The 26,968-nt window shown below is 42.0% G+C and overlaps 1 protein-coding gene across 1 annotated transcript in view; it reads left to right on the forward strand.

Annotated features, from left to right (window-relative positions):
- Positions 1–3,064: 3,064 nt before the first annotated feature.
- The window catches only part of RMND5A (required for meiotic nuclear division 5 homolog A), a gene marked incomplete at its 5' end in the record, with an annotated part of 29,053 nt that continues 5,149 nt past the window's right edge, over positions 3,065–26,968 (forward strand). Inside the window, 7 exons of the mRNA XM_081999386.1 lie at positions 3,065–3,206; positions 7,753–7,895; positions 13,839–13,973; positions 14,147–14,247; positions 19,422–19,588; positions 20,324–20,489; positions 23,152–23,254. Coding sequence (XP_081855512.1) covers positions 3,065–3,206; positions 7,753–7,895; positions 13,839–13,973; positions 14,147–14,247; positions 19,422–19,588; positions 20,324–20,489; positions 23,152–23,254 — 957 coding nt within the window. The remainder of the gene's footprint in view (positions 3,207–7,752; positions 7,896–13,838; positions 13,974–14,146; positions 14,248–19,421; positions 19,589–20,323; positions 20,490–23,151; positions 23,255–26,968) is intronic.

Below are 26,968 nucleotides of genomic sequence, written 5' to 3' on the forward strand. Positions count from 1 at the left end.
TGTCACTTGTTGGTTTCCAGTTGCAACTCAGAATGTCTTTGACATGTCACCTGCAAACAATTTTTCAGGGAGTTTTAATTATCTGGAAAATCTAAATATCTTACCAGTGAATTAAAATTCATTTGTGCTGAAGAGAAAGATGACACATGCTGACATTTTTAAAGACCCCAGGGTTAACTCTACCTAATTAACAACATTAAACAGGCATCAGTCAGTCAGTCCTGTGCTCATAGAGTAAATATTACAAATGTGCAGAGAATGAAGAATATAAATTCCACCTTTACACACAAACCCAAAGCAAAGACCTGCTTTTAAACAATTTTGGTAGCAAAAATTATTTAACTATGATTTATGAGAGAATGAGACCAAATCCTGAGAACTGGGACAGCCATCTTTTCTTGTCAGAGAGACAAACCTGACGTCTCTGCTGCCCATTGATAAATGGCAAGGATTCCCTCTCCTTCCCCAATCCTCTCCTATGAGCAGTTGCTGACTGCACAGCCTGGGAATATGAACAATAATCCACTTTCCAGACTTCTATGGGGAACATTAGAAAAGTATTACCACTTTGAAGTCAGTAAAACCAAGGACTGAACATCTTCATTCATACCCTTACCATGTTAAAATATTATCATACCCTTTTTTTGGAAGGTTTTAATAATACCATAAATCAAGGTAAATTTCAGCAAACTAATGTTTAAACTACCTGAAACCCACTTTCCCTAAGAGCTAGCCAACTCTGTAAATACAATTGTTAGGAGTTCACCAACACAAAGTCTTCTGGTGTGCTCTTTAAAGTAGGTGCATCTCAACACATTTTTATGCGGGGTATGAAACTGTGACTACTTGTCATCATCTGATATTTATTAAATAAACCGACAAGCCTGTACAAGAGTCTCAAAGCAAGACGACAGCAGCCCAGCCACTATTTTATGTAGAGGAATTTTAAATCGGATGTTTCCTACTATCTGCAAGTGGCCAAACAGAAGTAGATTTAATATATAGGTGTTATTCTGTAATATAATGGCCAGTATTTGACACCTCAGCTAAAGAGCCGACTGTTTGGGTGAGGCAATCCCAATGTGATTTGTAGTGATTCAGACAGTAATTCAGGTTAGACGGGGCCTCAGGAGGTTTATGAAGTCCACACTCGTGCTCAACACAGAGTCAGCTGTGACACCACAGCAGGTTGCTCAGAGCTTTATGCAGTCTACAGGTTTATCTTATAGTCACCCCTTCCTCTCCTGTGGCAATTTTCCTCGCCTACAAACACAGTGATCAATAGCACAGACACGTACTTCAATCAAGGCCAAAACAACTTGCAGGAGCAGAATACATTAATTAAATCTTAATTTTTTTTTTTCCTAGGCAGTTGTTTTTTTTGTTTTTTTTTTTTTTTTGTAACAGTGAAAAACTATTAATTGGTCCCTGGAGAAGATAGGCTCTGTTTAATGACCAAAAAAATAAAATAAAATGAGGAGACCTTGCTTGAATGTGCTGAGATGATCAAGGAGTCCATAGCAATGAAGAACTTAACAAATTGAACCACTACACTAATGACCTAAGAAACAAGGAGGTATGTGCAGGTTTTCAAACATCATCTGTGATTACATAAAGAGCAAGAATATAAACAAAAGCAGCAGTTTGGGCCTAAATCTGGCAGAATAGCAGCTACTTGGAAGCACATACACAAGTCATGTATTCCTATGAGAATACACATTTCTTCATTTTCTCATCCTGTTCTAGCATTATGGGCACAGATGAGGCAACGTTGTCCCAGACTCAAACCAAATGCTGGTTTTGCAGTCAACTTTGTCCAAGTTTATTAAGAGCTTTGGTTGTACTGTGCTACAGAAAAGAGAGTCGTATCTGGCTTGTGCTGCCATTTCCAAATACCAAAGTTGGAGTATGTTACGCAAATGGTATTCGAATCAAGACATTTCTTCTGAGCACATTTCTTTAAGACTCTTGCCGGTCAGATGCATGACTTCTGTTTGTAAGTCAACATAACACTCAAGAGGAAGTTTAGTGACCAAGTTAACAACCTAATGACTGGCTAAATGTTCTGTTTCTGGCACACCAGGCTTCTTAATGCAGCCCTGACTCTGTTTAAAGCTGTACTTGTGAAATGTTTGGGGCAGCTGCAAGACGCATTGGCCGCAATCTGACTGGGAGTGAACCCCCTTCTACTCCAGGTGCCACAACACTGCACTGAGCTCCCCGTCGCGCGTTCCCGCCGTCCCGGGGTTTACCTCAGCGCTGACACTACACCCACCCCATCGGCCCTAGCGCAGGCTTCGGCCTGCCGCCTCCCAGCTGCTGCGCGCCGCCCGACGCCGGCCTAAGGAGTCGCACAGCCCCCGAGAGCGAGAGGATGGCCAGGCCTAGCCCTCCAAGGCCTCCTGCGGGGCCAGCCCAGCCCGGCGAACTGCCAGATCCGGCCCGACCCCGCTGCCTCCCCGGGCACCTCCAGCTGCCTTCACATCGCCATGGCAACAGCGCCCTCTCAGGCCCCTGCTCTTAGCTGCCTAACTTTCTGCCTGAGCCGTAACACCTCAAGGATCCCATCTCCCTACCGCCTACCCCATAGGCCACCTCACCGAAAAGCCTATAGCTTAGCCCTGCCCAAGACCTCCGAGGCCACACTGGACGGCGGAGCACCGCTAGAAGTAACCCGACCGCCCCCCGGTCCCGTCCCGGCAGCAGGAGAGGGCTGCCCGCTGCTCTGCCTGAGTAATCATCACTGCCCGAGTAATAATCCCTGCCCCGCCTTTCGTGGGCGGCTCGGAGGTCCCCAGCTAAGGTGCCCACGGCGCTGCCTGTACCGAGTGTCGCCGAGGTCCCCGCTTGTCCGTGGCGCTGCCTGTGCACAACTGCCGCAGCCTGAGGAGACGGGGAAGTTGGGAGCGAGCGGCGCTCCGGGCCGGGCCGCGCCGGCGGGACGGTGCTGGCGGAGAGCGGCGAGGGTGGGGCGGGCAGGCAGGGGAGCCCGGGCAGAGAGGGGAGCCCGGCAGCGGCAGAGGAAGAGGCGGAGGAGCAGGAGCGCGGCCCGGTGCCGGCCGCTATGGACCAGTGCGTGACGGTGGAGCGGGAGCTGGAGAAGGTGCTGCAGAAGTTCTCGGGCTACGGGCAGCTCTGCGAGCGCAGCCTGGAAGAGCTGATCCAGTACGCGGGCGGGCTGCGCCGGGAGATCCTCCAGACCGAGAGTACGTGGAGACACCCCCCCCGCTCCCTTACCCCTTCCCTGGCGAGACGGGGCCCGGCTCCTTCCTCCGGGGTTTAAAGGCCCAAAACTTTGGGCCTCTGTGGGCTAGGGGACCCTCAGGGGAGACCCCCCCCTTCCAGCCTTGGGGTTGAACAGCTCTCTCGCGCTCCCGAGGCTTCCCGCCCCGTTTTACGGGCCGGCTCCGGCGAGCAGGGGAGATTTCGCTGCTGGGGGCTGAGCTGGGGGTCTGCCCTCCCCGAGTCAGAGCTTTCTGTGCCTTTCTGACAGGAAAAAGTTAAAAGGTAGGGACAGGTATCGGTCCTCCCAGGCCTCGCCTGCCTTCTGTCCCCGGTCAGCAGGCACGGCGTGTCCGTCACTTCTGCGCCTTCATGTCGGGTTACCGGTGGGTTACCCACCCTCAGGAGAAATAAAAAGCTGGGCTGCCCTGTTTTCTCCCCTCTGCCCCCCCCCCTTTTTTTTTCTCTCCCCCCTCCCCCCCGCAAGTCACTAAGTTCTTTTCTTTCGATGTGGCTAGGTTTGGAAGTGTTTAGGGTAAAGCCACTCTTTTTAGCAGGAAGCAAAGCCGGCCTCCTAAGCCTCGCCTGTGTTTTACAGCCGGTGTTGAGCACTTGCGCAGGCGGGCTCCGTGGCCAAAGCGCGCTATAAACACGAAACATTTAAACCTTGCGAAATCCCTGAGCTGGAGGTGGTGCGGTGTGTATTGATGGAGTGGGAGGGGGTGGTGAGACAGCTGAAGTGATTTACCCGAGGCCATGCAGGAAGCGAGTGATGGCTCGGGGATTAAAAATGGGAGTTTGCAGGCTCCTGAGCCAAACTTCAGAGCAAACTGTGCTATTTCACTGTTTTTTTGGAATCTGCTTTTGTTTGGTTCGGAGAAAAATGTGTTTGCTGTAGCCTTGTACAAATACAGGTGCAAAGCTTGCTTACGAGTGCCTGTAATTCCAGGAACATAAACACGAGTGTATCAGAGCTGCTGTGTGTGTACGCAGCAATTTCCATAGAGAGCAAACATGGAACTCCAGTTCTGAGGCATTTATTTGAGATGAAATAGCATTCAGTCCTTTTGGTGTTGTTTTGAACTGTGTTTTGATAAATGAATTTTGTGCTGTTCAAAACGGTTTGGGCTTTTGTGCATTAAGGACAGTCGATAAAATGCGTGTCTTCACAAGCTGAGATGCTGGCCTTGCCTGGAAAGTGGTGTGGCATGATCCTTACGCTTGTATTGATATGTCGGGCTGTAAAGATTCTCTGTGAGAATCCTCTTGCAGGTCCAGAGATTTTACTACCTTCATAATAAAATTAAAAGGTTCCAGTGTGTAGTTCCATCCAGACTTGGATTAAGAATTTTGGGACTGTCCTGTGAAGGCCCTGGACATGTTTTCAGCACTTGCCAAGTAAGTGGTGATGCTGTCTCAGCAGAGTACATCGCAAATTGAGCTTTCTTCTAGTAAATAGTCTAGAATGAAGCCAATGTGTCATTAGTGCAGCCTCCAACATCTGGGGACTGTGTTCAATTTTGGCATCTGAGGGTAAGCTGGCTTCATTTGTGGCAAAATTATTATTTTTAACTGTTGTGGTTTTACCTATTATAGGTAACTTTCTAATAAGAACAGGTATTTGCAGCTTTTATATACTGTATCCTGAGTATTTTTGAAAATTGATGGAAGTAGAAGCAGCCATACTTCTTAATGTGGAGCTGTGTGATTCAGGGGTCTGAACTACAGAAAGATGCTTGTGTATGTAATTTAAAAGGAAAAAAGGACAATAAAAGAAAACCCTCACTGCTGAAGAAGAAATTAATGCTGTAGGATGAGATTTGAGAGCAAAGATATATGAAAAGACCTTAAATAGGCAGTGGATATAAAAAGGAAGTGGGTGGAGAAAAAGAAGCCGTTGGAAGCTGCTTCAACCTCTAAACTGCTTTTCTTTTCCCCACTCCTACAGTCTCTTTAAAATTTCTTGAGCTACTTTCATATTAAAGTCTTAAGCACAGAACAGCCTATGCCAAGGCCTGTGAATAGGAAGACAAAGTTCGGTTTTCTTGTCTCTTCCCCTTGATATATCTCACCTCCTGGAGTAGCCAAGGCAGGATTGTCTATTCTTGGATGGTATAAATGTGTGTGACTGAGTAAACTTGGCGTTGGACTCTACTCCATGCCTGCTCGCTAATGTATTTTTTTAAAAATTGTGACCACAGGTACACTGTGCGGAGGGAAGCGGTCGGTCTGTAGTGTTCTGTGAACACAGAATTACTGGTCTGCAAGCTTTCTTCTGCTCATTCATTAGAAGTAGCTTGTAGTTTGATTAAAGGTGAAAGAGATGCGTGCAGGGGGGAAATCTTCTCTTAAGTTCTGATGGCTTTTCCTGGTGTAGATGTTTTCATTGTGTTCCATTGTAATTGGTTTCTGCTACAGTAAAGTGTTAAGGAACAGTAATTCACTTATTTGCTTGGGGTAAACACAGTTACGCATGTAAGTTGTTTGGGTTTTAGTTTAATGGCCTTTCTTGCAAAAAAATTGGCTATTAAGAGAGTGTATTTTAACCTCTCTGTTTATTGGGCAATGAGTATTTCCATTTGCTTGTTGTGTAATTTCTGCCTGATAATTTTGTCTTGGCAAAAGTCATGAGACTGTTATTTAAGATCCTTCATGTGATTTTAAATGTCTATCATAAAAATTAAATAGCAACCGAGAAATAGTGATTATTCTTGAAATAATTTTAGGAGGCGAACTTTATGTAACAGTTGAGTGAAGTTTTCATTTTAATTCAGGATGCATAGAATCAAGTTAGTGGGCATGCACTGAAGAAGAGACTGTTTTGATCTTACTACTCCTCACTCGTTCACTAGGAAAAAATATAGAGCCCTATTAGCCGTTTGCCTGGGAGGTGATCATTAGCTTCATGGGACTGGAGGGAGGAAAAATAGTTAGAGCTTTTTTTTTTTTTTTTAAATCTATGGCTATTGCAAAAATGCAATTAAAGCTTCCTCTGTTGAGGCTTGTAGGGATGAACAGGAGCTATTTACTTTTCTAGAGATGAGCTAGTTTTAGTGTGTAACAACAGAAGGTTATTTTCGCTGTTGATGTCAGCAGCAGCGTTGGGAGTTAGGATGCACAAAGGAAGGTATCTAGAATAAGTGGCCAGTAAATTATAACATACCCCTATGATTACAGCTTTTTTCTGGATTTCTTTTGCGTTCTCTGAGGCATATTGCTAAGGGTACCCTGTAAGAGCTACAGTTTGTTTCTGTTGTTCTCAGCTTGCTGGTCCTGCAGCAGCAGTTCCTTGTGACTGTGTTTTGCTCTTCGTGAAATACCAGAAACTGGACTCTAAAGTGCTGCTGAAACCAAAGGCATGTTAAAATATGAAATGAGAAAGGAACAAACTTTATGGAAAACGTGGTTGCTTTTTAAATCTTTCTTCTAAAGAAATATTTTGGGGATTTTATTTTTTCACATGAAGGGTTTGGATCCGGAATGTTAGGGAAGCGTTTCTGGGCTGCTCTCCCACTTAAATTAGCCTTCCCAGGCAGCTGAAGGCTGCTAAGTCTGTGTTCCTAAAGGAAAAATTCTCATGTAGAACGAGCTTTGAGGAAGGAGAGACCTTCAGAGGTAAGACTCTCTCCTTGTATATTGAAATCAAAAGCTGGAAGAAAGGACTGGGTTAAAGCACAAAAGAATGTAATTTGTTTTTTTTTCTGACTAAAGCCACTGAGTGATGTTTGAGTTGAAGCACGAAGGGTGTAAACTGTGTGGTGATGCTGTCAGGGGCTTGTAAACCTTTTGTATTTATTATTTTGTTCACAGAATGGGTCGTAGACCATTGCACCTGTCAGTTGGACATCAGTTTAAAAATGTCACAGTTTCTAGAGAATAAATCTTACGACAAGAAAGGATGGATCTGATGTTCACAGTCACGTCCTTTATGAGCTGTTTCTCATCCTTTGAGGAGAGTTGAAGACTGGTTGACTGAACTGTTTAGAGCTTTTTCCACAAGTCAGGAAGCAGAAGTTTCATACAGCTCAAATGCAAACAGGGTCTGATATAAGTAGGTAGCTTGTGGGGCAAGAATGAATTGGTCCCTCATTAATCCAAATTTTGCTTGCACCTTGAGGTTAAACATGACGTTCTGACATAGCTTCAGGGAACTGTCTGAAAGAAAACTGATCCTGTAATAGATTCAGTAGCATCCGATTATATCCTCTGAGATTTGTGGATTGGGGTGTTTCTATGTGATGTGTTTATTAAAGTACTGTGACTGGGACACATGAGAACTTTACATTAATTTTTAAAACTCTTGCACTTGTTCAGTGTTATTGTGCACCTGACTGGATTCCTAATTCCATGGGTGAGCCATGTCCTGTACGTCTTCCTTCATTTAAACTGATACTGCTTTGCAAATACTCTCTAGATTGCATTTCTTTCTTTTTTAGTACCATTTCTTGTCTTGATGTTACTGCATGTTGAGAGATTTAATGTTATCATTTGTTTGTAACAAAGTTAGTAATTTTCCTCTCTTTTGTCTAGATCAAGATGGAGACTTGTCGGGGACAATTTCACTTGTTATGACACAGTGTTGTAAAAGAATAAAAGACACAGTTCAAAAACTGGCATCTGATCATAAAGATATTCACAGCAGTGTATCCCGGGTTGGCAAAGCCATTGATAAGGTATTTATGTTGTGGTCTGATTGTATTATTGCATGTGTTCTGTGATGTGTACTCTGCTTTACAAAATTGCATTTACACTACGATTAGTCTTAATTAAATCTTCCTGTCAACTCCAGAAGCATAGGGTTGGGGCAGAGGCAAGACAGTGGGATGTACAGTACTTGCTTTTAGAACTCGTTGTATATGGAGTACTCCTTTTGGAGCAGCTCAGATCTCTTAATTTCCGAGAGAACATGCCCTGTAGATACCTCTAGGCTTAGTAATAGCATGTGTTATATCAGTTTAGCAAAACGTTTGCTTCAATATCAGTCTCAATAAGAAACACTGTGGTTTTTATATCGCATTTCTAGCATTCAGTAGCAAATGACTCAGAAGTGGCATTCTGTTCTAGAGGGCAGCTTAAAAACTGAGAGACTTTTTTTAAAGACAGGCATGTTGTACATATTTCAGGTGTGTTTTCAGTTCTTAGGGCTTAATTTGATAATAGGCAGTGTTCTTAATGCAAGTAGACCAGATTAAACTTTTTATAGTATCTGTGCCTATGCCATAACAAATAACAAGGTAGTGCAGCTTATCTTGATGCTTCTTTGAGACAGTCTTTATGAATTCCAGGTTCAAGAATAACTGGGATCTGAATGTATTTTTTTTGTAGGTAGATATTATTAACAATTCTTTGAAATGGTCCTAAAACTCAGCTTTTTGGTGTTAAGTGATGCCATGTTGTTGTGGCATTATTGGGCAGAGCGTCTGTGCAACTGTTATATTTTTCCTTGTATCTATGACTGACCATCATGGAGAGCTCAAACTTTGTCCTAATAGCTTTAGTCCAAGCGTCACTGTTATCCAAAGCTTAAGGATGCATCTGTCTCTAATCCTTGCTGCTGTATTTAAACCAATTAACTAGAGTAAAATTCCATCCTTATTATTGGCTTGAAGCCTGGAATACATCTATGTAATCTTGTCCTAAGTTTGAAACTTTCCTATTCTGCTGTAGCAAGTGGACCTTGTACAAATAAGCTTTGAAGTTTTGCTATACCTCTTTCATTTAAAAACTCTGAGATAGAGCAGCCCATCGAAATTAGTGATAGTATTTTTTAGAAGCCAAAGACGACAACACTTGGAAGCTTAATAAAATTTAGGCATGGATCTAATCTCCAAATTGCTGTTTCAGTTGTCATGTGCATAGTTTTTTCCAGTGTTGTTTCTGTCCTGCTGTTTTAAGTTTTCCTATTTTTATTTGAAAAAGGATAGCTGTTAATAAAAGCACTTTTTAGATTTCAAGTGTGTTGAGTGTAAGAAGGCCTGTTTCAGTGAGGTGTTTAAAAATGAGCTCAACTTGCTGTATTCAGTGTGCTCATTCCTGTGGATTTTCAATCTTGCTTAGTGTCTGTGGTGTTTACATCAAAAGACTAGAAGCAGTGGGAGCTGCAGGAGTCCCCAGTCCTGCACATAATGAAGGACATATTTTTATGGAGTTCAGAGCATCAGTTACGATTGTCTCCTTAAATATGAACTTTGATTATTTTTTCTTTTCTTTTTAGTGCAAGTAGTTTGAATTTTATTAGTTTTTCCTGACTGTGGTTTTAAAAATGTACCCTGAAGTCTTGGCCTGTTTGTCAGATGGATACATGTAATGTTTAAATCCAGGTGGAATTTAATGCTTCCCTGGACAGTGACATTTGAAGGAAATCTTCCATATGTACTTAATGCGATTTCCCTGTGCTGCTGGAAAATGTGCTTGAAACCTGCCAGCAAAACCTGTGTTGGAATCCGAGTCCCATAACCTATTGAAATTGCCCTTCCCCCATTCCTTCACCTTAATATACTTAATTACTTCTATTGGTTTAAGCTTAAGTGTAATTGATTTAGTGAACTGATTCTCAACAAATTTGGGCAAAACACTACTGCTTCCTAAATAAAATGCTCATTAGAATTTGAAGAAGCACAGCCCTTGCCTTGATCCATGAGACTTAAGGTTTGTTTCTGTCACATGTAAATCCACGTTTATTTTGTAGATGGATTAACATCTCTAGAACACTGCTTATGGTCTTCCTAGCTGCATGTAACTCATCATTTTATTGCCTGATTTGAGATTGGGAAACATGCTAATAATTGGTACCAGTTGTATGTGACGCATCCAAATGATGGCTGTTGTTACATGTAGAATCAACGAACTTCCTACTTAACAAGCTTGGATTTTGAAAGGGCTTGCTGTATTATCTGCTTGTGGCAAATTTCAGGTTAAATTTGTTTTTTCCACTATTGAAGCAGGGTTACACCTATATGTAAAGTTTAGTCTGATTGGTTTTGAAGTTAATGTAGTCATTGCTTATGAACTTGGATGGGACCTAGATTTGTCTGCCTGCGGAGTTCACACTGAGAACAGAAGCTTCTAAGCATTTGAAAAACAAAGTTCAAATTTGGCATCAAATATGAACCGTGTTAAAGTCTGAAATGCAAAACCTTTGTGTGTTGCTTTTTAGGTAGCAGTTCATGGAAAGTTTATCTAATAAGCTAGACCTTTTTTCATAGTAGTTCTACATGGATTACAGGCTTCCGATCCATGAAGGGTTACCTAGTCTTCCAAAGAGTATTTTCTTCTTTGAAAGGAAATGTTTGCATCCAGTTTTTTCTTTATTGTACTAGCATTTGCTCTCCTTCCAGAACTCATCATGTCACTGTTGTTCAGCAAGTTGTTATCAGGTATCTCACTCATCAGTCTCCCTGTAAATCAATCACTCTTCTGGAATGATTTAAATTAATCTCAAAGCATGTTTGATGGGGCTAGTAAATGTTTTCCCTCTAGCAGCAATCTGTCTGAGTAGTGGTTAAATGCCTTTATTCAGGAAAGTAAATGGAGTAAATGGTAACTCCTTCCATCTTTTCTCTGAATTTTAAGCCTGTTTTTAAAGGGCCAACATTTCAATCCAATCTTTGTTTTGGGAAAGCAAACTTTTACCTAAGTTAGTGTTTGTTTATGTAAAAACCTGCATACAAACAAGCAAACTAAAAACCTTTACTGAACATCATTTAATTATGTTGCTGTGAAGAATGGGGCTAGATAAATACAGACTCTTTGCAAGTTGAGCTTTATTTTATGAACAAAATAATTGAACAGAGAAGGTAAACAAATGCAGTTTATTTGTATTTTGGGGTTTGTATTCAGAAGAAGGGAAGAATGCACAAAATAATCTCACCTGAGAAACTGAGGAATAAACTTGTCCTTAATAATAATCCTTCTTCATATCATGTTGTTACTGGTAACATGGAAGGTTGTATGTTGGTTAAAATGGTCCATCTTGTGTGTGTGTGCAGCTTGAAGTCCTTCTTGCATTCTAGCAATTATTGGTAACGTATTTTACATTGTATCATTGGTATATTTAGTACCTAATATTCTACACTTTAGCCCTGGGCTTACTACTTAGGCTCTTAAAAAAAGGTTTGTTTTTCGAGAATATTAGTTGACACTTCTCTAAGGTTAAAACCTGAAAAAGCACAAAATAACCTTTCTGGAGTTTTTAACGGCATTTATTTCAACTTTTGAAATCTTACTAAACCCCACATGCTATACTGTTAGCATTTAGAAAACAAAACTGAGAGATGTGTAGTCATCAGCGTATCCTGCATGCATGACAGTTATGAAATATGTAAGCCAAAGGCAAGCAGTAATTTCTTCTGACATGTGACAGTCACTCGTTGTAGTATGTGCAGTCAATACTTGAAGCTACTCAGCACCCAGAGGAGGCAGAACTGTAGAATCCTACATATAATAAAGACCTCAGAAATTGTTTAAAAAAAAAGTTAATTGGAGAACGGATGAGGGGGAGAAAAAAAACTTAGGTCCTGAGGTTGTATGATGTGACTTGAATCTACAGCACATCTAGGTTAACAGGACTCATTGTTGCCATCTTTTATGGGATTTAAACAAATCTAATTTATGATGGGGTTTTGAAAAGGTTCTTAAGGCTTATAGGTTTGTTGTTTCAGAACAAAATGTGGATTTTGTGAAGGAACTGAAGTAGGTGGCTCTAGCATCTCTGCCCCCAAGCAACGGGAAGGATGTGATGATGTTTAAGGCATAGGTTCAGCTCTAATGGTTAGTAGGTGCCCAGATGAATACGGTTTCTTCTGTGGAGAAGAACTGTGTGCTAGGACTTGAAATGGCATGAATAATAACTTAAAGTCAGCTATTTTTAGGTTACTGATGATCCCTGCCCCAGAATCTAAGTAACAAAAGCAAGCTTGTGTGTTCTTAATACTGCCTCTGATATTTCTTCAACTCATTGTCGATGTATTTACGTTACCTGCTAGTGGTGTTTGGACAGTGATACCAGAATCAGCAGTGATGATTTGAAAGATGTTTTGAAAACCCTTGAAAGGCTTCAAAGGGTTAGCACAAATAAGAACAGTATTATTGAGTCTTCAAGATGCTTAAGTTTTTTTTCAAGACATAGCTTAAAGATGAGCAGCATGACAAAGAGCTTACAGGTTAAGACACAAGCGAAAATGTTAAATATGAGATTTGAATCACTGGTGATAATTTAAATACTCGTCTTGCGCCACATCTCTGAAAGATGGAAGAGACCATTTGGTAGCCTAAGGTTAATGTTTTAGTGGAAGTTTGCTAAAAGACCTGAAGGGAGTGGTGGTTTTGAAGCCATGCATGCAGGGATGAGAAGGTTGCCCCTTTCTCGTGATGGCACAGAGCAGCATCAAAGGAGATGTGGAGGTGGCTGATGTAGGAAATTAGTAAGTGGTGAATAAAAGGAAGCTGCAGTGCGAAGCTGAACTGTGCAGAGTAGTGGAAGATAACTCGTACCAACTTTGTGTTATTTGCTCAGCCTGCTTTTACAGAAGCATGCGTTTGTGCTAGGTCGGTGTTCCCGTATTGTGCAGGACTGTCAATTGTCGCAGAGCCGCAGCTGAAGCACTGCTATTTTCGGTAAACTTCTGATTTCTGAAGTTCCTTTTTGGAAGAGAGCCATAGTTACCAGGTCATCAGGTCAGGCAGCAAGAAACGCGCTGACTTCTAGACTCTGTTTCTTTTGCAAGAGGTTTGTTTTAGGCAATGGGTGAGGATTTTTATTCAAATTAACCCACCTGCCCCAATCATAAGACATGTTAGCAGTTAAAATCCTGTTTTATATCTTGGATTAGAATAAGTGTTGCTCTCCTGCTGCCAAGAGGCACAGTGCCAAGCAGTGCCAAGTGTTACTGAAGAGTCACCGTGACAATATTTTTACTTATTCCTGGAATATGTCCACAGGCCACTGGACTAAAAATACACAGCAGTAGGATCAGCAGGGTTAGATTTGTAAAAGATCTCTCAGATCTTCAAAGCTCATCCTGTTGCTGGGATGTTGAGGTCTTCAGAGATTTGAATTGCATTGTTGTTTGGGGGTGGGGAGAAGTGACATTTTCCTTTTTCAGCATTGTCTACCCCCCCAGCTATGTAAAAAATTCTCGAGTTAAAGCTTTTACTTCTAATTTGGTGCACTGTAGTGACAGTGATGCATTGATAATGCTATTTTGATTCCAGTGTAGGCAACTTTGTTTTCTGTTCTCATTGCGTTTTTAGTTTTCACGTATGGGAAAAGACTTTTCTGCAGGTACTTCCTTCAAAAACACATCAAGGTCTGGAAATCCCTTTATTAGTTAACTAGACTTCTAATTTGCTAGCTAGACTTGTAATTTCAGTGTAGTTTCTTATAGTGGATAATAATCAGACTTGAAACGAGCAAGCCAAAGGATTTCTTCTTCTGTACACAGGAGATAACAAAGCAGCTGACGGATATATTTCTCTTTGAACAGGAGGTAATTGAGGGCCAACTCAGTAATAGGCAGAAAGCATCAGGGTGGAGACATAGGTGTCCTGCATAATTGAAGAAAAATTACATGGGGCGATTTGTTCCAGCCTATTAACTGTTAATTTGTACATTTCAGAATTTTGACTCCGACATCAGCAGCGTGGGGATAGATGGGTGCTGGCAGGCTGACAGCCAGCGAATCCTCAATGAGGTGATGGTGGAGCACTTCTTCCGGCAGGGGATGTTGGATGTAGCCGAGGAACTTTGTCAGGTAACGATAAGTATGGATATTGAATGTTGAATGACCACAGAAAATCATGCTTTGTGTCAGTGTCCTTATTTGAATGGTGATGTTCCGGGTGAATACTTAAAACTGTCAGAAAAACAGCAGCTTAATCCCCTGTTTTCTTATGCTTGAACTAAAAACTGCCTTTGTTTTTTCAGGAATCTGGTCTATCAATAGATCAAAGTCAAAAAGAACCATTTGTGGAGTTGAATCGAATATTGGAAGCATTAAAAGTTAGAGTTCTGAGACCTGCATTAGAGTGAGTCTACTCAGGTTTTTTTTTTTTCCAGTTTTTGAATGCTTTTAACAAATGCTTAGTTTTTCACTTTAAATATTGTCTTTATATTTTGATGTGTCCCTGTTTCTCCTTTGAGAGGTATAGTTACTAAGTGAACCCCTTCCTTCTTTCATCCCCTCTGTGTCCCTCCCCATGGGCAGTGCTTGTCTAAAGGCCTTTTTCTTAGATTAAGAATTAACTTGAAACATTTGTGATGCTCATTTAAGGTTTCAGGAAGAAACATCACTTGGAGAAACAGTTGTGTGCCATGATGGTACTTAGCCTTTTAGTGAAGTGTTAGTGAACCTCATTTTAAAAGGTCCAAGTGTGAAGGATACCAGGACTTACTAAAGGTGTTGGGTATCACCAAGTCTTTTTGGCTTTGCCAAGCCTTTGGGGTGAGCAGAACTTGACATGGGATCAAAGTTGTCACCTTTCTTCAAGTCGCTCTCCCTTTCCAGATAAAGGACCACAGGGTGAGAAGAGGGAGTGAAAGGACAGGTGTGTATTTTGCAGGCTGCTGCTGCTAGATAGGTGCTGGGTTAACGCTGGGTGAAAAGTGTGTCCCTTTCCTCGGCAGGAAATGTCCCTGCGGGACCTGAGCTGCTGCTGGGAGCCTGGGCTGACAGTGAGATCTGTTAGTGAGATTTCTTCCAAACAAAATGGTGCAGTTAATGCAAGTCAGTGGATAGATCTGAATGTTCAGCCAAAGACCAACTCTGGGAGTATCTGCGATCTATCAGTCATCCTTAGAACAGGATATTCTCTTGACCTTAGTAGACTTTACAACCATTAGACATGTAAGCTGGTGCTAAAAGTGACAGTGAGGAGGGAAGGGATGATAAAATGTCTCGCAGGCTACTGTTTTAGGATTTACAGTAGTGGATACATAACTGCGCGGTACCACTTCAGAATAGCTTTTAGTTTAAATATCAGAAAACCCCAAACAAACCCTCAACTTTTTTTTTTCCAAAGTTGTGAGAGCTCAGGTTGACCTCAGAAGTAAGGATATCCGCCCCCAACCAAACAAAAAAACAAACCCCCAACTTTGAAGTGACCTTTTAAAAATAGAAACAATGAAACTAAATCAAATTCAAAACTTCCGTGTTTCATTCCAGAGCATAATTCATACACTTAAGATACCTTTTTGCATTATTCATTTAAGTACATTTTAGTATTAACAAACATTTTTTCCCTTTAACATGAACCAACACGAGTATGTCAGTTCAGAGCTTACTGGCATCTAAAGTAAGTTCAGGGATGCTCTGATATTCATACTGTGGTGCTCATAAACTAAATCCAGGATTATGCCTCTGGGTCATGCAAAGTTTGACCTAAATAGTTGGTCTTTGAATATAGTTACAAAGGTGGAAAGCTCAGGTGGTTTATTGTTATTGAGTTGGCTCATTGAGGGGAAGCAATGCTGAAAGGCCTGGTGTTACAGCTGAAACAGGATTTACTGTCAGCTACACCACGTATTTCTTGTAGTTCAAATAGTAACATAGCTGATGCGAAGGATGTTCTCTGAGGAACAGTAACTTGCTGTTATGTCCGTCCACTTGAAGTCACTAAATTCATCTCGGCTCCAGTTTGCTAGGCCTTCTGCCTTACTCCTGGTACTTAGTTGTATCTTGTAGTTCCTGCAATGTGTTAAGTATTTTTCAAACAAAGGGGAAGGCATGGTCCTTCTTCAAAGGAACTCTTATTTTGAAGACAGCTGAATGAACAGAGAATAGGGTGTATTGTCAGCACAGTTTGTATGCTGGTCTCCCTCCCCCACCCCATCTCATTTCATGTTTGTAATGTTTATTCTGTTTAAATTCTTCAGTGCAAAAGCTAGCTGCTTCTTTTTGCCTGCTGCTGGGCACAGAGGGTCCTTTTTTATAGTGATGCTTATGTGAAAAACATGGTGGTTAGTGAGGATGATCAAAATGTGACAAAACTGCAGTGTTGGAGGTAACCGATATCTTAGAAGCCCAGTTATTCCGCAGAACTGCTGATGCTAATGAATGTATTTCCCATATTATTTCCCAGCGGATGTGGGTATTCGGGAGGAGGGCTAGAAACCACTCCTGGAGGGACAGCCTGTATGTGAGAGGAGCTTGGAGGGGTGGCATCATGCTCTTTGGGCAAAAAGATAATAAATGGCTAAAATTTGCATCAGTAAGTAGAGCTTCAGGGGTGCTTAAAAGCAGTCCCAAACTGGTCTGTTCCAGGGCTAGGCTACTGTAGTGTTGAAGCAGACAGCGGGTGTTACACAAGGATTATTAATTACAGTGTCATGAACCAGGAAGGGGAGTGTAGCAGGGTTTACCCATGCAAAATTGTGGAAGGTTGGGCCGACAACAATAACCAGTCTCTCTGGCTCTGCCAGTGCTCTGCAGTTGGTGGCTCGGCTTAACTCAGTGTTGGAAACAAAGCTAACATGGGTGGCTCCTGGTCACTGCTGTCAAAAGGGAGTTGTCAGATTGACAACTTTTTGAAAAGACTTTCAATGCCATACTGTGGTGATAGAGAGAAACTAGTATTCATATGAGATTAAAAAAAAAACAAAACAGAAAAATATTATAATTGTATTTTTTTTATATTTTCTTACCAATAGAAATTCCAGCACTTGCAAATACTACACCTCAGAAATTTAGAACGACTGGCCATAGAATTTTTCTTTCTTGTGGGGTGTGCAACTTGACTTTGTAGATGCCCAGTCTGGGCCTGTACCCTAAGCTGTGTAATCTCTGTACCTCTGCAGGATGCTATTAATTTCCAGTGACTTTTCTCATTGTAAATTGGTGATGGGGGAGGAAAATCCATAGGTTCATTCTGGCCCTTCTGAGCTCAGGTGGGTCTCCATGTGAAGGTCTGGTGGAAATGACTTGCAGGTTCAAAACTCTTGACTGTAATCTCCCAGGGAAGAGATAATGTCTTCTCTTACATCTGTAAAGCATCAAGGCAGACAGGTCCTGGTATTTGCTGGGACCTTTGGGGTATGGTTTAAACTTAATTTAATCCTTGCTGGTCTTTGTGAAATTAATTTTAACTAAATCCCATGTAGAAGCTAGAAGAGCGCTCTGTGTACCTGTGGGTTGTATTGTATACCCTAAACTTTAAAAAAAATCAGGTGGATTTGAGTCTCAGAAGTGAAAACACCCTGAAAGTATTGTTTTGAGAGGAGGTAGGAAGACAGGTGTTGTGATTACTAATGATTTTGGATGGTTGTAGAGAGTATGTAGGTTGAATGTTCTAAACCTCACTTGTTGGTTTTCTGTCTTTCCATTAGAAATAAGAACACCATGTCCTAGACCAAACACCTCAGGCCTTGCTTCTGTGGCTGCTTTCTTCTGATACAAATCTGTGCTGCCACTCGGAGACCTAAAAATGGAAAGCCTGCCTAAAAGCTAATTTGGAAAAATAGGCTTAATCTCAGGAAGATGAAGTACCATGTTATGTGGTTGCAAATAATGGCAGGGAGAGGATGGAGGCTCTTTTGATGCCTCCCTTTTGATGCAATACAGATTAATATCTCATTAATGGGACTGTAGACTGATACTAGTGTTATTTTTTATTGATAATACCTTTTTGTCTTTCAGATGCTTATTGGTCTATGGTTGTTAACTTCAGGTTCTTGTTTTCTTAATTGAGAGTGAGCTTTATTGCCACTATACCCAGTGTAAACTGTGGAGACTGATCATATTAAAAAAAAAAACCACAAAACCAAACCCAAACCAAAAAGCCAACAAAAAAAAATCCAAAAAGCCCCTCAAACTCCCACCCCATGGTTAGTGAGTATGCCATTCCCGCCTGGTTAAGATTATGGTGTTGACTGTGTTCTGAGGCTGCCTATTTGAAACTGCTTGAAATTAGGGACGGTAGGGATTGTTCTTAGTTCAAAGGCTACATTTTTCACTGTTTGTTGCTGAAAGTTTACTCCTGTCATTACAAAGCCTTGCTAGTAAAGTCAGACTCCTGACACCTTCACCACAACAAATTGAAAGTAGATACTTGCTCATTAACAATTCATCTTAATGCAGAAGGCTAACTTGCATTGAAAGCTTTACCGGTACTGTAAGAATGCTTAATTTGCTTATTTTAGTATTGATTGAAAAGAACAGAAGCCTTGCATACCCCTTTTAAAGGAATAGAGGCTACCTCACTTCCCTGCTGAAAAGTGAAAAGCTCTTTGCTTAATGGGGCCCCCACAGTGAAAATAGTATAACTAATTAACACTAATGAGAAACAGATGTACTGAAGAACATTGAAACTTGAAGTTCTTAAGAGAAAGATTGGATTGATTTGGGCCTGACAAAATTGAATTAAGAAAAAAGGAAAAAAAAAATCCAAACAAGCCCACAAAAAAAAAGGATGGATAAAATCTAAATACTAAAATAATTTTTTATGAAATGCTTTAAAAATTCCAGTTCATTTTACTTGGTGCATGCTTAGGAATTCTTCCATGTTATTTGGGAGCCAGATGTTAGTGTTGTCATGGTGAATAAGACTCAGAAAGTGAGAAATATTGTTATTGCCCAAGTTGAAAATGACACAGAAGATGGACTTTAAGCAAGGTAAAGTATGGTATTTAAACTGATTTCCCTTCCCTTCTCCCTATCGCCCAGTGTAAGGTCTTTATAATGTCTGTCTTGAGGTCCCGGTAGATGCACTTCCCCTCTCCAGGGCAACCTACGCACACACATAAACATAGTGGCTTAGTAGAAAATGTTTGGGGAATGAGGAGGTTGGAAATTACGTTCTTGAAAGTCTTGATCAAACTTCTTCAACATGCAGCTGAAGACTATCTTCAATTCAAAGATTCAGTAACAGAGTGGTATTAATCAAAATATGGTAGACTTTAGCTATTTCTACCTTATATTGTGCCTAGTTCAGTCTTGCCTTCCAGCCAGTCGGGGCTGAATTTTGCAGAGGTTAACTTGTACAGCAGCACCAGAAGTGCAGTCGTTCATGTGTTGTGCACCCTGTATAGCTCCATTACTTGTAAAAGGTCTTAGTGTTTTCTGTGCTCTGTATAGACTCATGGAAGCTCAGAGAAGAGTCATATTCTCCTTGAAATAGGTGTTTGATAATTGTCATCATTTCATATGGTGTAGGCTGATACTTAATTACTCGTGTTGTGTCCCATTGTACCTCCTCGTTTCTTCTAGGTGGGCGGTATCCAACAGAGAAATGCTTATGGCACAGAATAGTTCGTTGGAATTTAAACTACACAGATTATATTTCATTAGTTTATTGATGGGTGGAACAGCAAATCAAAGAGAAGCACTTCAGTATGCGAAAAACTTCCAGCCGTTTGCCCTAAATCATCAGAAAGGTAAGGTTTTTTTGGTCACATTAAGGGGATTTAAAAGACTTGGATGTAGCACCTTGTAATAAAATATAAATCATATTCCAAACGTGTTTTACTCCATTATTTTAATTTTGTTAAAGGCTTCTTATTTTTGTATCTAACATGTATAGCCTGAGTCTGTACAATTTGAATTAACGTCTTTTTTTCTTTTTTAAAGAGGCAGAAAATTATATTTTAATATATCTGCACATTTGCTTAAGTTTAAGGTTTTTGACTCTTTTAAATAATACTTAGATTACATCTAGAATAGGTCTGCTGCCATTAAAAATGCACAGAAACATTCTTGGAATAGCAACCTGCTATTTCTGCTGTGTGGGGTAATACAAAGAGAAATAAAATTTCTGAAAAATGGAGAATATGTGAATTAAGTGAACAATCTTAAATCCAATCAAGCCTAGTTTTTTTTAGGGTACAGTGTATGTCAGAAAGCTTACAAAAAGTAAACCTGTTTAAAGCAAATTAATAGGCAACATGCTGTGCTTGTAGAGGGGCAGACAACCCCCCAATCTATCCATAGTAGACTGGAGGTCTCGTAGCTGTAGACATGTGTTCTGTGATGGCTGTAATGTTATTTTGTAGAGGTGAAGATGTGTACTATCACTTTGGTGTATCTGCCTGTTTTCCATGTAAAAGCTAAAACTGTAAACACTGGCTTTTATGTGTAGTACAAAATAACTAACTGTTCCTGGTCTCTCACAGATATTCAGGTTTTGATGGGCAGCCTGGTATATCTGCGGCAAGGTATAGAGAACTCTCCGTACGTTCATCTATTAGATGCAAACCAGTGGGCAGACATCTGTGACATCTTTACAAGAGATGCCTGTGCTCTTCTGGGTCTCTCAGTTGAATCACCTCTCAGTGTTAGGTATGCTGAGTTTTGCTTGCTTTTAAGACCAGGTACATAGTGTTTTGGTTTCTATTTCTTCTTGAGGAAAAAAGAAACAACTTTTGAGAAGTAGTCTCATCTAGCTGGTATTAAATAAAGAGTATGGTTACAGTTAGCTCTAACAAGATTTACCAAGATTAGATGTTGGAGGTTCCTATGTGCTGTGCTTTATCCTGCACCTTCTCAGCTCAAGCATTCATGGATGGAATTGGGCTTCCCTAATTTAGACATCAGTGCAAAAGATGAGGATGGCAATCAGCCAATTATTCCCTCAGCAAATGTGTGAAAACTATCCCTGCTATTTAACTGAAAAAAAACCCAACAACTATAAAACTCTGGCCATGATTCTGTCGGCACTTAATGATCTTGGTTTTTAATCCGCATTTTACTTGATCTGTGTTCTCCTTAGAAGAATGCTTAAGAGTTATGCTGTGATTTCAGCTGCTAAAATTTCCAAATTATTTGCTGGACCTCATTTGCAAAGAAGAAAGAGATGCTTTCAAGCTAAGTATTTAATCTGACAAAATGCAAATCTGTAGGAGGCTGTTGGAAATGGGAAGAAAAACCAACCTAATCTCCTTCTAGCTTCTCTAAAGATAAAACAGATTAGCTGCTATTTAGCCTTTGGATTCCTGTTTCCCCAATATCCTTGCCCAATGTTCTCATTTTCATTTCAGACACGAAATAGAAAATAAATTGTATTTCTGGGCTAGATTTGGTACTTAGAAGCTTCCTTACCTCTTCTTTTTTTTTTTTTTTACTGTTTGCATGTTAGTATTATTAGAGTTCTGTGCTTAGTTTAGAGCTCTTAAAATTGTCAAGCCTTCTGCTTCTCCCGTTGCACCTCAGTCTAGTATACAACAGAAGGAGCAAAGGGAGCACTCTCAGGTTAATTGTCTTTCTATAATAAACATTGAGTTTCACTTTGAGGGTTTTATAGATATCTAAAGCTTTTATGTCTAGTTTTTGGTTTTCATTTTTTCCTGTTTCAGTCAAATTAACAGCAGTCCTTTACAATTTAATTGCTCCTGCACTGACACTGTGATGCAGTTTTTAGTGCAAATAACCAAAAGATTTTTTTGGTGAATGTTTGGATTGGTTGGATGCTTGCTTTGCGGCTGGTGTGAAATCAATTGCACTGAAATGTATTTACTTTATAGGTGGTATCAATACTCTTATCATAAACAACTGTTCTAAACTGGCATGACCTTTGAGCGATGCAAATCCTGTAGAAGTTAAACCAGCTTAAAGTTAAATCCCTGCTATAAAATATATTGCTTTCTAGAACATGGATAGCAGTCTTTTTTTTTTTTTTTTTTTTTAAGGCTGATTGGTTTCCCAGTGTGTATCTAATCCTGTACAGGCCTCATGGTCTGCGTTACTGCTTGGAGTCAGTGAGAAAACTCTAGCTGTGCTATGGAGATCATGGTTCAGGGTCTTGAAAGACTACAGGACACCATTTGAATTATTTGAATGTACTATTTACTTGTGTGGTTATACTCTTAAAGGGCTCTTCCCGAGGTGTTTTATACAGAACCATTAAAGCAGTAATGCTTTTATTTCTACAAATGCTATTTGCCTAAACTTTCCACAGGGTTAAAACAAGTTACTCTCCAGGCTGGAATAACCAAAAAGCAAAGTGTAAAGGGTTAAAATGGCCAGTCAGAGATGAGGGATAGGAATTTTTTTTTTTTTTTTTAATTATCTTAGGCAAGAGATCCATATGTTTCAGGCACATCCCTCCAAATAAACTATCCAGAATGTTGCTGCAGAAACATAAAAACAAGTACCTGGAGGGGCAGAGTGGAGAGGAAGGTCGTGACTTCTGTAGACAGTAAAAGTTGCACAAATAGTAAAATAATCTGCCAAAGAAACAGAGAAGGCTGATGCCAAGGTCAGATCCTGTTTCTGTTTCTGCTGATTTCCAGGCTTACAATACTGTCATTAGACTTAAATCCATCAATACATCTCTTAACTTGTGGAAACTCAGTGTCATGTTTCCTCTTGTAACACAGTGAAACATTTCAAAATAGTGTTGTAAGTTATGGTAATCAGTAACTCCCAGGGCAGGCTGAACTGTTGGGACACTGACTTCGGTCAGTTGTATACTGCCATTCATCTTACAGGCTGTGGTTTCCTTCCTTCACTTGCCTTCCTATGTTTTTTCAATATTTGTTTTCTTGATTTAAGATGAAGGTGGAAAAATACGTATCTTTACATGGTAATTACATCTAATTAAAGCATTATGGGTTGTGTGTATGAGTGGGTTATGCGGAAACTCTTAGGCTGCATGTACTCTTCTATAGTTGAGAGCAACTACCTATATATACTAAAATAAAACTCCTGTACAGCTCAAAGTAGGTGGTATAGAAAATCAGTTCATTATAAGACTCAGAGCAGGGATTAGCTGTTGTTTTCAGTCGAGAATGTACTACATGAGGGCCCTAGCCTAAGATGCAGAGTAACTGATAACCTGTCCCAAAACACTTGCTTGTTACATTGCATGGAGCTTAGAAATACAGACAAGAACTGAATGAAATAGTACAACACTCTTGTGTCCCAATTAACCTTTACAGTAGAAATAGAAGAAAATGCTGGTTTCCTAACAGGCACCTTATATTAACATTTCCTTTTTCTGCAGTTTTTCAGCAGGTTGTGTAGCATTACCAGCTCTAATTAATATCAAGGCAGTTATTGAACAAAGGCAGTGCACAGGAGTTTGGAACCAGAAGGATGAACTACCGGTGAGTTGATGCTGAGCTGTCCCAGGGCAGATTTCTAACGGTGAATGCTCTTTGCAGGTTTCTTCTGCGCTCAGTGTTACGGGATGTTACACATGGCTGCCACCTCCAGCAACTCTGGGGTTGGGGCTTCCTACAATACAGAGACTTGGGGGGTCTCTGTCCCAGGCTGATGGATGTACCTGCTGCTTTCCTGTTTGTAGGTTTAACCAGTAGTGAAGCTGAGCATGAATTGCAGACACCCACCCACGCACACACACAAAGGACACTGATGTGACCGGCTACACAGGCTGCCACAGATGAGGCGCTGCCTTCAGCAGACACCCACATACAGGACTTGCATAAAACATAAGTATAGACAGCCAAGATCCCTTCCTCCTCTTTGGCTGGGAAAGGTTGAAATTCTCTGGTGAACGCACACACGCAGCACTGTAGATTCACAAGCAAATGCATGTTCAGGGACCCTCAAATACTGGCATGGCTCTTCTGGCCCCTCTGATACACTTCATTTTTCATAGAATCATAGACTCTTAGGGTGGGAAGAGACCTGCAAAGGCTATCTAGTCCAATCCCCCTCCAATGAGCAGGAACATCTTCAACTAGATCAGGTTGCGCAGAGCCCCGTCCAACCTGACCTGGAATGTTTCCAGGGATGGGGCATCTGCCACCTCTCTGGGCAGCCTGTGCCAGTGGTTCACCACACTCATTGTGAAAAATTTCTTCCTTCTATCTATTCTGAATCTACCCTCTCTTAGTTTAAAACCATTTCCCCTTGTCCTGTGGCAACAGGCCCTGCCAAAAAGTCTGTCCCTATCTTTCTTACAGGCCCCCTTTAAGCGCTGAAAGGCTGCAATAAGGTCTCTCCGGAGCCTTCTCTTCTCCAGGCTCAACCACCCCAACTCTCTCAGCCTGTCCTCACAGCAGAGCTGTTCCAGCCCTCTGATCACTTCTGTGACCCTCCTCTGGACCCACTTCAACCAGTCCATGTCTCTCCTGTACTGAGGGCTCCAAAGCTGGACGCAGCACTGCAGGGGGGTCTCACAAGAGCGGAGTAGAGGGACAGAATCCCCTCCCTGGCCCTGCTGGCCACGCTGCTTTGGGGGCAGCCCAGGACACGGTTGGCCTTCTGGGCTGCAAGCACACATTGCCAGCTCTTGTCCAGCTTTTCATCCACTAGCACCCACAAGTCCTTCTCAGCAGGGCTGCTCTCAGTCCCTTCATCCCCCAGCCTGTACTGATACCAGGGGTTGCCCTGACCCAGGTGCAGGACCCTGCACTTGGCCTTGTTGTACCTCATGAGGTTCACACGGGCCCATTCCTCGAGCTTGTCCATGTCTCTCTGGATGGCATCCTGTCCCTCAGGCATGTCAACTGCACCACTCAGCTTGGTGTCATCTGCTACTTTGCCGAGGGTGCCCTTGATCCCTCTGTCTTTGTCATTGATGAAGATATTAAAGGGTACTGGTCCCAGTACAGACCCCTGAGGGACACTACTCATCATTGATCTCCATGTAGATCTAGATCCATTGACCACTACCCTCTGAATGCGACCCTCCCTCCAATTCCTCATCCACCCAGCAGTCCACCCATCAAATCCATCTCTCTCCAATTTAGAGAGAAGGATGTTGTGAGGACTGTGTCAAAAGCCTTACAGAAGTCAAATAGACGACATCAGTAGCTCTTCCCTCGTCCACTGATGTGGTCAGTCCACCATGGAAGGCCACTAGGTTGATCAGGCAGGACTTGCCCTTGGTGAAGCCATGCTGACTATCTCGAATCACCTCCCTGTCCTCCGTGTGGCTTAGCATAGCTTCTAGGACGATCTGCTCTATGATCTTCTCAGGCACTGAGGTGAGGCTGAGAGGTTGGTAGTTCCCAGGGTCCTCCTTGCTACCAATTTTAAAGATGAATGCCATGTTTCCGTTTTTCCACCTTTCCCTTTTTCCAGGAACTTCACCTGACTGCCAGGACTTTTCAAATACCATGGAGAGTGGCTTGGAACTACATCAGCCAATTCCCTCAGGACTCTGGGATGCCTCTCATCAGGTCCCATAGACTTGTGCATCTTCAGGTTCCTCAGATGGTCTCAGATCTGATCTTCTTTTACAGTGGGAGAGACTTTGCTCCTCCAATCCTCGTCTTGCAGTCCATCCCCTTGAGAGGTGTGGGAAGAGAAACTGCCAGTGAAGACTGAGGCAAAGAAGTCATTGAGTACCTCAGCCATCTCCTCATCTGTTGTTACTAGTTTGCCAGTCTTGCTCATCATGGGGCGTACGCTTTCTTTGACCTTCCTTTTCTTGCTGACATACCTGTAGAAGCCCTTCTCATTATTCTTTGCATCCCTTGCCAAGTTCAGCTCCAGGCACACCTTGGCCTTCCTGACCCCATCCCTACACAACTGGGCAGCGTCCCTGTACTCTTCCCAGGATACCTGTCCCAGCTTCCACTGCCTGTGCATGTCCTTCTTGTGCTTTAGTCTGACCATCAGGTCTCCACTCAGGCATGCTGGCCTCTTGCCTTCCTTTCCTGATTCCTTATACCTGGGGATCAAGAGCTCTTGTGCTCTACAGAAAGCGTCCTTAAAGATCTGCCAGCTCTGTTCTGTTCCCTTGTCCCTAAGGGCACTTTCCCAGAGGGTCCTATTGACTAACTCCCTGAAGAGCTGGAAGTTTGCTTTCCTAAAATTCAGGGTCCTGACTTTACTCTGCCCCATGTCCCTCAGGACTGTGAACTACACCAGTGCATGATCACTGCAACCCCAGCTGCCTCCAATCTTGACTTAACCAATTAGCTCACATGTGTTGGTGACCAACAGGTCCAGTATTGCATCCCCTCTGGTAGGGCTGTCTATTACCTGGCATAGGAAGTTATCCGTGCACCCCAGGAGTATCTTGGCTTGCCTAGAGCTTGTCGTGCTGCTTTTCCAGCAGACATCCTGGTGGTTGAAGTCCCCCAGCGGGACGAGAGCCTGCGAGTGTGATGCTTCCTGTAGCTGGCGTAGGAAGACTTCATCAATAGACTCCCCTTGATCGGGCAGCCTGTAGTAGACACCAACCACAAGGTTCCCTTTGTTGCCTTGGTCCCTGAGTCTTACCCATAAGCTTTTGACCTGCACGTGGCTGTTCTTCAGAGACAGCTCTTCACACTCTATCCATTTCTTGATGCAGAGGGCAATGCCTCTGCCCTTCCTTCCTCGCCTATCCCTTCTGAACAGCCTGTAGCCATTGATAGCTGCACTCTAGCCGTGGGGTTCATTCCAAAAAGTTTCAGTAATGGCAAGCAGGTCGTAGCTTTCTAGCAACATGATGGCTTCCAACTCCTTCTGTTTGTTGTCCATGCTGCATATCTTGGTGTAGAGGCACTTCATCTGGGCTGTTGGCCGTGTCACCTTCTTAGAGGAACACCCCTTAGTTCCTTTGAGGTCTTTTGCTGGTGCAACAGGCTGGGGGCTCTTGCTAGCACTCCAGCTTAACACTTTCTGCCTGTTCCTTCCCAATCCCCTTCCCCTGCACATTCTTCCTGCAGTTTCACAGAATCACAGAATCATTAAGGTTGGAAAAGACTTTTAAGATCATCAAGTCCAACCATCAACCCAACACCACCATGCCCTCTAAACCATGTGCTGAAGCGCCACGTCCACACGTTTTTTGAATACTTCCAGCTATGATGACTATACCACGTCCCTGGGCAGCCTTTTCCAATGTTTGTCCACTGCCT

This window comes from Phaethon aethereus (assembly GCF_964289735.1).
Source record: "Phaethon aethereus genome assembly, chromosome: 4".
Taxonomy (NCBI): domain Eukaryota; kingdom Metazoa; phylum Chordata; class Aves; order Phaethontiformes; family Phaethontidae; genus Phaethon; species Phaethon aethereus.